General features: G+C 52.6%; 1 protein-coding gene across 1 annotated transcript in view; it reads left to right on the forward strand.

Moving 5' to 3' along the window:
* Window positions 1-10,914, forward strand: part of PADI2 (peptidyl arginine deiminase, type II) — an 11,153-nt gene extending 239 nt beyond the window's left edge. The window contains exons 2-16 of the mRNA XM_008949862.1: window positions 1,238-1,424; window positions 1,508-1,577; window positions 1,737-1,798; window positions 1,880-1,997; window positions 2,595-2,720; window positions 3,600-3,778; window positions 3,967-4,070; window positions 4,241-4,352; window positions 4,436-4,543; window positions 6,711-6,862; window positions 7,797-7,941; window positions 9,032-9,125; window positions 9,887-9,972; window positions 10,110-10,238; window positions 10,681-10,914. Coding sequence (XP_008948110.1) covers window positions 1,238-1,424; window positions 1,508-1,577; window positions 1,737-1,798; window positions 1,880-1,997; window positions 2,595-2,720; window positions 3,600-3,778; window positions 3,967-4,070; window positions 4,241-4,352; window positions 4,436-4,543; window positions 6,711-6,862; window positions 7,797-7,941; window positions 9,032-9,125; window positions 9,887-9,972; window positions 10,110-10,238; window positions 10,681-10,914 — 1,906 coding nt within the window. The remainder of the gene's footprint in view (window positions 1-1,237; window positions 1,425-1,507; window positions 1,578-1,736; window positions 1,799-1,879; window positions 1,998-2,594; window positions 2,721-3,599; window positions 3,779-3,966; window positions 4,071-4,240; window positions 4,353-4,435; window positions 4,544-6,710; window positions 6,863-7,796; window positions 7,942-9,031; window positions 9,126-9,886; window positions 9,973-10,109; window positions 10,239-10,680) is intronic.
* Window positions 10,915-11,195: the final 281 nt, after the last annotated feature.

Genomic DNA, 11,195 nt, shown 5'->3' on the forward strand with positions numbered 1-11,195 from the left:
TCCGTGGGTCAAAATCCTCCCTGGGCTTTGCCAGGCACGAGCCCCTGGAAAGCTTCACAAGCATTTGCACAACGTGGTCTTTACCCCAGGTCTGTGACAGCAGCAGGTCTGATCCATTTGCAGCATTATCCCAAAAAGCTGCTGGAGAGTGGAGGGATGCTCAGGAGCCAGGGGGATGGACGGCAAAGGAAAAGGTGTAGCTGGAAGAGGAGAGGAAAAACAAGATCTAGTGAGCAAATCCAGGCCCCACAACACCCACCCTGCTGCCCTAAGATAAACCCAGAGCTGGACTTCAAGATTATTATTTGCCTGAAGGAAAAACCCCTCAGTTTAAAAGTTCATTTCATGGTTAATTCTGAGCTTTGCTGCTTTTGCAAATCTCGCCCTCGATAGTCAAGCCAAGAAGTTCACTGACAACTCCTCTGGCACCTCTCCAGGTCAAATCCCCCTCCCTAGTGGGAATCCCTAAAACTCAGAAACAAGGAAACCAAACCAGTTCTTCTATGAGTAATTAAATGCAATTTAAGACTCTAAGAAACACCCAGGGAGCAGTAAAAGAATGCTCAAATTTCTTCTCCCCCCCACCAGTGCAGGTTTGGTGGGGTTGTTGGCATCCAAAAAACCCAATCAATGATGTTGTAAGGGTGATACAGCACGAGCTCTCAGGTGTCTGGAGCTCAAAGGGAGCCTGCAGCCCAGGAGCTGCTAAAAGCCCCAAAATACCAACCCTGGAAAGGTGAGAAAATGAGCCTGGAGAGGTGAAAGGGATGTGGAGCAGCTGGGTGAGAGCAAGGGCACGTTGGACTGGGAATGGAGCAACAGCAGCTGCTTCAGGGATGGATAAAATCACCCCCAAAATTAGAGTTTCCCATGGTAAAATCTCTCACAATGAGCTGGTAAATACCAGTTTTGCCCTGGTTGGAAAATAAACACGGATTTCCTCCTTGAAGTGCAACCCTCAGCTTGGTTCCAGCAGTGCTGGGTGCTTGGCTGGGATTATTAGAGATCATAATCTGCAACTGACGGCTAGAAAATAGCCTCATTTTGGTAAAACAGTGTGTTCTGCTTTAAAATAAGGACACTTCAAGTGTTCCCAGGCAGGGAGGAAAGGGCAGCAAGGTGCCAGTGGTGAGCGTGGAGACGCCAGCACGCCCGGGCTCGGGCAGTGACATCAACTGGAGGGAGAATTGGGTGTTTTCAGTGCAAAGCTCTCAAAATACAGCGTGGTTTTTGGCAGGGCGGCCCCACCTGGGGCAGTTTCCTTCGGGGTGAAGCACACGGAGGGGGTGAGCGTGGAGGTGGCACGGAGAGGGCAGGAGGAGGCAGAGTCAGCTCTTGGCAGCGGGACGCGGTGGCCGTTGGATGAGGGGACGGTCCTGAGGTTCAGCATGAGCCAGGCCAGCTCTGAGCTCAACGATAACAAGGTAAGAAGGTTGAGTGTTGGAGGGTGGGACTTCCACAAAGGGAGAACACCCTTCCCCAACCAGGGTTTTTGGGGGGGTTGCAGGTGACCGTCAGCTTTTACGCAGAGGGAGGGCAGCCCATCAACCAAACCGGGGTCTTCCTCACGGGCATTGGTGAGTACAAAGGCTTCTGCAAGGCCACAACCCACCTTCAACCCTTCAGCGTAGGGTGCTGTGATGTTGGGGGCAAAGGAGGACTCGAGTTGGCCATCTCTGAGGGGGTTTTCCACCCGTTCAACCACCTTGGGATGATGGTGGGGTCTGTCCATGCAGGAATCTCTCTGGATGTTGATGCAGATCGGGATGGGGTGGTGGAGAAGAACAACCCCAACAAGGTAATGGAGCTTCTTCCACTGCACAGCAAGGCCAAGGGCTCGCAAGCCCGAGCTCGCTAAGCCCCAGATGGGGTGTTTTAGGCAAGCTGGACGTGGGGTCCTGAGGGCCACGGGGCCATCCTGCTGGTCAGCTGCGACAAGGAGAGTCCCTTCACCCCAGCATCTGACAGTGACAACGAAAGGATCTTCAACAAAGAAGGTAACAGCTTCAAAAAGAGGGGGGAAAAACCCCTATAAAACAACCCCCCACTCCGTTATGGCCCCTCCTTGACCTTTCTGGAGATGAACTTTCACTTGGGAACCAGCTGCCCATGAGCTGCTCTCTACCAAGCTGCTGAGTAAGCTTCACACATGGGAATTTCTCTATTTAATGCCATGAACACTAATTATGGTGGAGCAAGGGCACGAAGCCCAGGCAGAAACCCAGCAGAGGTGCCACTGCTGGCACAGCTCAGCCCAGGGATGCTCAGTGCAGGTGAGGAGCTCGGGGCGAGGCGTGTGGCCAGCAGCCAGCAGGACACCCATCTGTTCCTGGAAAACTAAAACCACACAGAGCTGGTGCCCGTTGGCTTTTTGAGGCCAAGGACCAGTTGTGCCAGGAGGGGAAAAAATAAATAAATAAAATGGGGTAATTGTTTTGAAGCAGAAGCCACAAACTTGGCTGGTAGGATCACGGGTTGTTTTTCCAGCTTGCCAAGGCTGGGAGGAAGGGAAGAGCAGAGCCCAGGAGGGAGTGTGAAAGGTGGACAGAGCTGCATGGTGCCATCAGTCAATTTTTGGGTTGTTTGCACTCCAGATTTGCTGGACATGTCTCGGATGGTCTTGAGGACCGAAGGGCCGCAGCGGCTGCCCCGGGGGTACGAGATCGTTCTGCATCTTCCTGTCTCTGATGCCAACAAAGTTGGGGTCTTTTATGCTCAGAGTAAGTCCTTCCTCACCTCCTCCTCCTCCTCTGCCCCTTCCTTCTCGGTTGCTGTGCTTTTGAGATCCCTGCAAGCTCTTCTCCTTCCATCCTTGGCCTTGTCCTCTCCGTGCTCTTCAAATAGCTCTTCTGAAGCCATGCGTCCCCTCAGCACGCTGTCAGATTTTTGGGGTGTTGAATATTCTCTTTTCTCAAGCATTTGGTAAATTTTGGAGACTAGCTACCTGACAACTCCCTGACAGGAGGCTGGAGACAGGTGGGGGTCAGGCTCTTCTCCCAAGGAACGAGCAACAGGACAAGAGGAAACAGCCACAATGCCCCAGGGGAGGTTGAGGTTGGAGCTGAGGAACAATTTCTTCCTCTTGAGGGTTGCCCAGGGCTGTGCCAGGCTGCCCAGGGCAGTGGTGGAGTCCCCACCCCTGGAGGGGTTTCCAAGCCATGGAGATGTGGTTCTGAGGGTTTAGTGGAGACCTGGCAGTGCTGGGGGAAGGGCTGGACTCAATCTTAAAGGTCTCTTCCAACCCAACCAATTCTGATCCAGAAGCAGAGGCACAGGGCCATAAAGCCATTCAGCCAACTGACCAAAAAAAAACCATTTGTCCTGACACCCAGATGCTTTATCCATGATGTCAGCATGTCCTACCATATATTTCCCCCTCCTTGTTCCTTGTTGTGGGCACAGGGATTTATCCCCTGTGACCAGAAGTCCTCATCCAGCCCAGAAACCTGCCAAGAAGCAGCTGGGTCTTGTCCCTCTGTGCAGAGGCAGTTTGTCAGTGGGAGGGTTGGTGGCATCTTCATCTCATGACAGGTCAGAGGGAGCTCCAAGGGCACAAAGCCCATGAAAAGTTGCCCACTTTGCCCTTTCTCTTCTTGCAGATCCCTTCTTTGGGCAGCGCTACGTCCACGTGCTGGGTCAGAAGAAGCTCTACCACACTGTGCAGTACACTGGTGGGGCTGCCGAGCTGGACTTCTTCGTCGAGGGGCTCTGCTTTCCTGATGACACCTTCTCTGGGCTGGTTTCCATCCATGCCAGCCTCCTGGAGTCACTGGCTGAGGTCTGGGGGCTCAAGAGAAGGGAGCAGATTGAAGGCAACAGCCTGAGGGGCACGGAGAAGGGAATGGGGATTGAATGGAGAGTGGTCCACATGAATTTACCTCAAAAATTACCTGAGGGGTAGGATATTTGGGGGAATAGTGGTAAAGAGGGTGTGGAAACTCCCCGATTTCTGCTTGCCTCCCCCAGGGTATCCCCCCCACACCCATCTTCACTGACACAGTAGTGTTCCGGGTAGCACCATGGATCATGACCCCCAACACCCTGGCACCAGTGAACGTCTTTGTCTGCAGGTAAAGGCCAATGGCTGAAGCCTTCCCAGCCAAACCAGCCCCAAATCTCCCTAGAAGTCACCAAGACAGGCTGGGGAGATGATGGGCAGAGGGAAAGGCAGCTGCCCGTGGGGAATAATCACCCTCCAGCCCCCCTTCACCCCCTGCCCTCTCACCGTCCACTTTCCCAGCATGAAGGACAACTACCTCTTCATCAAGGAGATGAAGGACCTGGTGGACAAGGCCAGCTGTGAGCTGAAGGCTTGCTTTGGCTACATCAACCGTGGGGACCGCTGGCTGCAGGTAGGTGGGCACCAGAGAAGGGGGGGGCAGAGCTTTCCCTCCCCTCCTGACGTGCTCCATGTGGGTTTTCCTCCCTTCTTTAGGATGAGGTTGAGTTCGGCTACACTCATGCTCCCCACAGAAGCTTCCCAGTGGTGCTGGACTCCCCTCGAAATGGAGGGCTGGAGCAATTCCCCATCAAGGAGCTGCTGGTAAGAGCAGGACAGTGGTTTGCATGGCCTGAGGAGCAGCTGGCAGGTTTTTATGCTTAGCCTCTTTCACCACTCCTACAACTCCACGTGCACTTGGCTCCTCGGAGGCCTTACAATGAATTGCTTGAAAAATTAGTTTATCAGCCCTGTGTGGAGATTCCAGCTGAGAGGACAACAACAGCCTCACCCCCACCTCAAACCAAGGATCAGAGCCTGATCCACACCCCAGCCATCTGGAAAACATGTTATCCAGAAGGGTGAGAGGGGCAAGGAGCAGCTCACGCCTGCAGGAACAAAAGAATCCTGCCCAGCTCTGGGACAGGAGTAGATTTTTTGACCCCAAGAATCCCAGCAATGGGCTGGTTCTTCCTTTCCTCCTCTGTGTCTGTAAAAATAGAGTAGCTCCCAAGCAGCAGAGGAGAGGGAACCACAAGAGGGGTCCATTTACCTCCTCAGAAGAGAATAAGATGAAGCCAGCTGCCCAAGAGATCCCTGTGGAGCTTCTTGGCCAAGGCCAAGGCCCAGCCATGGGCAGGGCATGCAAGGAAAGCTGCTGGGGTGAGCAGTGAACCCAGCCAGAGTGTTTTGGGAGAGCTCAGCAATGGGAAAAAAGATGGTTTGAACCATCCCTTTGAGGTACCACCACACAGAAAGAGCAGGACATCCCCAAGCAGCCACCAAATCTCTGCCCCACGCACCCGGGCAGGCAGCTCAGTCCTGATCTTCTCTCCAACAGTAACAGGAGAAGAGGACAGCTCCCCCTTTTTTTTTTCCACTCTGCACATCAAGGAAGGTTAAGCACTTTCAAAAACATCAAAATAGATCATTTCTCATGCCTGGAATGAGTACACACAGTCCCAGCTCCAGCGGGCAGGGTGGGGACGGCGCCTGGATCCGCTCCTCTCTGCCCTCTTTAGGAATTGCTTTGCTTCATATTTAGAGAAGCAATTTCAGCCTTCCGAGCTGCTAACAAATTATACTCCAATTTCTGCTCTCAAGCCTCCCCCCCCCTGCCCCTAATCCTCACTCCTATCCTTCCAATCTCATTTTCCAGGGAGGAATTTAGCCCAACCTAATACACGCGGGTCCCCTCCTCGCCCCAGCCAAGCCCTAAGCTCCCGGGACCCCACGCCAGGGAAAAAGGAGATGAGAGGGAATTAGCCCCTCAAAATCAATCTGGAACTGATAGGGCTTGGATGGGACCTGCAAACCTGGGTCTTGACAGTTGAAACCATCCCGGCTCTGTGGTTTATTAAAGTGAAATAAGCTGAGAGCAGGTGCTTCAGTGCTCAGTCCCTCCCAGAGGAAGGAGCTGACCCCCCCAGTCCTCCTCTAGATAAGCACCCCAAAAACACCCAGGGAACCTCAGCAGCTTTGGGAGCTTCTCCAAAATTCCTCCCTTCAAACAAAAAGAGAAATATTCTAGAGGATAAACGTGCACCTTGGGGTTTCCCTGCTCGTTTTCCCCACTTGGTGTCCCCCTACAGAAACCCAACACTAAGAAGTGATTGGGGTTTAGCACAGACCCAACAGATACCTGATCTTGTCCCAGGGCTGCCCTGAGCTCTGAGCCCTTGTTGACTTGAACCAGAGAGCAAGGACAGGTCTAAGGCAGGATTTTTATCCCACTGCTGCAATTTTTGCCCCAAAAAACTTCTCCCTTCAGTGTTTAACCTCGGCACACACAGCCAAGGGGTAATTAACCCTTGCACGCACACCACCTTTAATCCCAGAGATATTAAGCCCTGAAAATTAGGACTTAAATAGGATTTAAGTGAAGTATAGCCCTTTGGGTGGCTCTTCTGCCTAGGGTGGATTTACCCTCAAGGGCTGAAGTTGATCTAACTCAACGAAAGCCATCCAAAAACTCACCTTCAGGGCTACCCCAGCACCTAATCAGCTTCTTGTGGACACTTAAACAGTAGCTGCAGGACAGCAGAGATCTCACCCCATCTCAATGCTCCGGGGTATTTGCCATTTATTCCTGAGCCCAGAGGACCTAGAGACCTTGATCCTCTTGCCTTCAATCTCTCCCCACTCAAGGACAAGCTTCACTCTTGATATTTCCACCCATCAGAGCAGGTCTGAGCTCAGCAGGGGATAAAAGAGAAGTCACAGAGGCAGGGGGGACTCGGGGTTAAACCTACAATGATTTCTCCTTCCTCAGGGCCCCAACTTTGGCTACATGAGAAGAGAGCCCCTCTTTGAAGCCATCACCAGCCTCGACTCCTTTGGCAACCTGGAGGTCAGCCCACCAGTGACCGTGGCAGGGAAGGAGTATCCCCTGGGGAGGATCCTCATTGGCAGCAGCTTCCCCACGTAAGCCATGAGAAACCCACAGGTTTGGGAGCAATGGAACCACAATTGCCCCTAAATAGAATTATATTTTTTTAAAGAAGCCCATTAAGGGCCTTAATTAGCCATTCCTTGATTCTGGAACCTCATGGATTGCTCTCAAGGGTTGGGCTGACCACTAGATGAGTGACAGATTCTCTGTTAACCACGCTGCTCTCCCCAAGGGGAAGAGAAAGGGAATAAGGGAGGGATAGAGACTTATGGGTTGGAAAACTAAAGCAGCTTTAATGAAAATAATCAAAATAGCATGAAAAATATACAAAACCAACAGGGAACCCAACCCCCTCCATGGCAGGGACACCACTGATGCTGAGAGCAGCCACTGGGGAAGTCCTTGACTGGACTCAGTGGTAGATGGGACCCCAATTCAGGAGCTGGATTCATCCAAGTCCTCCCAAGACTCCAGCCACTGAAAATGAGACTTGAACCTTGTGATGCCTCAGCTTTATACTGACTATGCCATACAGGGGATGGACTCTTCCACTGGTTAGTTGGGGGTCACCTGTCTTGTCCCTCCTCCTTGTGGGTGCCACCTCTTCCTCTCTGCACCCCAATGTCAAGAGTTAGCCCTGGCCTTGCTCTGCACAGGGGCAAGGATCAGCAAGAGCTTTTCTGCACCCCAATCCTTGGGAGTAACTCTAAACACAGAGTGTTGGCACTCCTAGGAGCAGACACTGCCTCCCAAAACGTGCTGTGAGCTTCAGAAAGTGCAATTACTGAGAAATAAAAACAGAAATAGTTCCAACTCAAGCCAGGAAAAGGGGGTGCACCAATCTCTGCCTTCACTGCCACCTTCCTTTCTCTCCTCCACCTTGGTGCCAGTTTCTACCTATTTACCTGTTGCTGCACAAAGTGTATTCCCCTCATTCCCTCTCCCGGGGGGTGTTTCCCCCTCCAGATCTGCAGGGAGGAGGATGACCAGAGTGGTGAGGGATTTCCTCTACGCCCAGCAAGTCCAGGCTCCCGTGGAGCTCTACTCTGACTGGTTGTCCGTGGGCCACGTCGATGAGTTCGTCACTTTTGTGCCCACCTCTGATGCAAAGGTACCTCCAAAATCTGGGGTTTCTCTTCTGAGCAGCTAAACCCAGCAGGGCACCTCTAGGGAAGACCCCAAAGCTCCTCTCCTCAACAGTCCCAGACAGTTGCTCAGGTTCTCATCCCTGTCCCCCAACGTGAGGGCTCGAGAGACAAAAAGGATCTTTCTTAGCTAATAATCCAAATAGAAGGAAAAAAGGTGCTTGAAAAAGCAGCCCAAGAAATTTAATCCTCAGTATTCACACAGGCTGGTGAGGGCTCACAGCTGCTCAGCATCTTGCAGATCCTAGAAGGGGTTGGGTTGGAAAAGACCTTAAAGATCATCTAGTTTCAACTAGGAAAAAAAAAAAAGCCCCATCCAATCTGGTCTGGAACACCTCCAGGGATGGAGCACCCACAGCTTCCCTGGGCAACCTGGGCCAGGGTCTCAACACCCTCACAGTGAAGAGCTTCTCCCTAATTTTTAATCTAAATCTCCCCCCTTGCAGCTCAAACCTATCACCCCCAAGCCCTCTATACTGTGGTTTTGCTCCTCCCAGGGCTGGGTTAAGCCCCCACAAGAGATTCCATCAAGCTGCCTCCTGCATTCAACCAAGGAGACCAAGTTTGGCTGGTGGGGAGCAAAGCCAGGACACAAATAGGAGCTCAAGCCCTACAAATTCACAATTCCCACGGGATGAGCTGAATAGTGATTTTTGGGTTCATCTGAGGAAGTCAGAGCCTGATTATCTTCTTGCTCCATCCCCCCCAGTTTTACAATGCCAGCCCAGAAACAAAAAACACCAACCTAGACACCTCACCCCACTCAAACCCCCCTCCTGGGGTTTATCTACCCCACCTAGGATGGGCAGGATTGGACCCAGCTGCAGTTTTCCTCCCAGTTTAACCCCTCGAGGGTGGTTTGGTGGGTGCTTGCCAACGAGATAACTCACCCCACCTCATTCAGACACACCTCCTCATCACCACATTAAAAAAAAGGCACTAAATAACAGCCAATATGCCTCATTTGAAGACTTTAAGCTCAGGTTCCTTGCAAAAATCAGTCCCTTGGGATAAAGCCCCTTTGGTGACCTCTCTCTCCCACCCATCTTCCCGCAGGGATTTCGGATGCTGCTGCCCAGCCCTGCAGCCTGCTACAAGCTCTTTCGGGAGAAGCAGAAGGAAGGCCAGGGTGAAGCCACCATGTTCAAAGGCAAGAGGACAGCAGGGGGGCTTTGAGCAGAGCTTTGATGTCAGCTGAGGCAGCCGGAGCTGCCCTGCCGAGCAGCCGGCCCGAGGGCGGCGGCGCCTGACCCAGGAACGGGTATTGGGGGGCAGGGGGGGAACCTTTTCCCACCCACTTGTCCTTCACGGCTGGCAAACGGGATGGCTGCCCACCATACCTAACCTCCTCGAGCCCTATTTTGGGAAATTGAGTAGGATGGGAGGGATGGAGCGTGTCTGGAAATGCCAGCAGAGCTCCAGCGCGGAGTGGGACAACCGGGGGCTCGCACGTCTCCCCCCAAATTAGCACCAGTTTTGCCCTTCATGCCTCGCAGAGATGGTTTGGTTGGGAGTGTGGGTAGCCTTTCACTGGGGTTTTGAACATCATCCATCCGTGGTGGGGTTGGGAGAAGGTCTCCATACCTCTATGATTCTTTCTGGGTCAGCACCACCTGCCCGGGATGTCCCCAGAGAAGGGGTCACCTGTGTGGAGGTCTCAGCTCTGGTTTTATGGAGCTGAGTGGAGAAATTCAGCAGATTCCTGTAGGTGGGCAGAGGGGTGATAGGTCCTTTCCAACAGGCAGATATTTTCTTCCCACCTATTTTCCCCATAAACGAAGCATTTGGATTCCATCAGCCTTAACCTCAAGCTCAAAATTAGGATTTTGGGGATTTTTTCCATCTCTGCACTCTGTCTTAAGCCAGGATTTTGCCAACGCTGCTTCATTTTGATGGAGGATTGAATTTTAGGGTACTCGGGGACAGACACGAAACGGGTCACCATTAACAAGGTCCTTTCCAACGACATCTTGGTGCAACAGAACCAGTATGTCCAGGTAATAACTGATATTTCTGGAAATAATGGATATTTCTTGTAAAAACTGCCCCATGATGATTTTGGTTCTCCTGTATGAGGTGGTTTTGAGGACCACCCGTGTTCCCCTCCTCAACCTGCTCTTCTCCAACCCTCCAGCGCTGCATCGACTGGAACAGGGATGTCCTCAAGAAGGAGCTGGGGTTGGTGGAGGAGGACATCATTGACCTGCCAGCCCTCTTCAAGCTCGACAAGCAGGGCAAAGCTGTGCCATACTTCCCCAACATGGTAAGGGGCATCCCTGCTCCTCGGCCCCTCTCCAAAAACCAGCTTATTCAGCCAAGATGAGTCCCCCAAACCTACAATATTTACAGAAAAATCCAGGCTTGAATGAGCCCAGGTCTACCACAACTTGATCCTTGAGGTCCCTTCCAATCTGGCGTTCTACAACGCTATGAACTTTGTGGCTTTGTGTTGCTTGTGGTGGGGTTAACCGATGTAATTTTGAGGCAAAAACCTTTCAAAGCAGTGAAATTGGAAGGTGTGGGGAGTATTTTAATGATAAAAAAGAGGAAAGTGATGCGGGGTTTGAAGGACTCGGGAGGGTGGCTACAAAAAGTGACATTGATGCCCCATTTTGGGGTGAGGCTGATGGAGGAGGGTGGCCAGAGGTTTTCCTTCAGCTTCATGGGTCTTGACGCCGCTGGGCTCCCCTTGTGTCACCCTACAGGTCACCATGATCGTCCTGGCCAAGGACCTGGGCATCCCCAAACCCTTCGGCCCCGTGATGGGGGGCGAGTGCTGCCTGGAGCGGAGGACTCGCTCCCTCCTGGAGCCGCTGGGTCTCCGCTGCCGGTTCCTCGAGGAGGTGGCCTCCTACCACGGCAGCCTCGGCGAGGTCCGCTGCGGCACCAACGTCCAGCGGCGGCCCTTCGCCTTCAAATGGTGGCACGTGACGCCATAGAGGGGCCTCCTCCTCCGCCTCCCCCGGCGGCTTTTTGTGGTGTGTGTTGTTTGCGATTCAGTTAATAAATATATTTGCTGTGAGGAAAGAGGCGGGAAATTAAATAATAAGGGGGGATAAGAGGGAGAGAAAGGGAGGGGAGCCCTCAGGGAAGGGACGCCATTTTGGTGCCCATCATTGTGCCCTGCGTGATGTTGGGGCGAGCAGGAGGGGTTGGGCTCCTCCTCTGAAAACAATAATTCGGCTGGGGATTAATGGAGGGACGCCTTGATCTCCTCCTT

The sequence above is a fragment of the Merops nubicus genome, unplaced genomic scaffold (genome assembly GCF_000691845.1).
Source record: "Merops nubicus isolate BGI_N331 unplaced genomic scaffold, ASM69184v1 scaffold9491, whole genome shotgun sequence".
NCBI classification, from domain to species: Eukaryota; Metazoa; Chordata; class Aves; order Coraciiformes; family Meropidae; genus Merops; species Merops nubicus.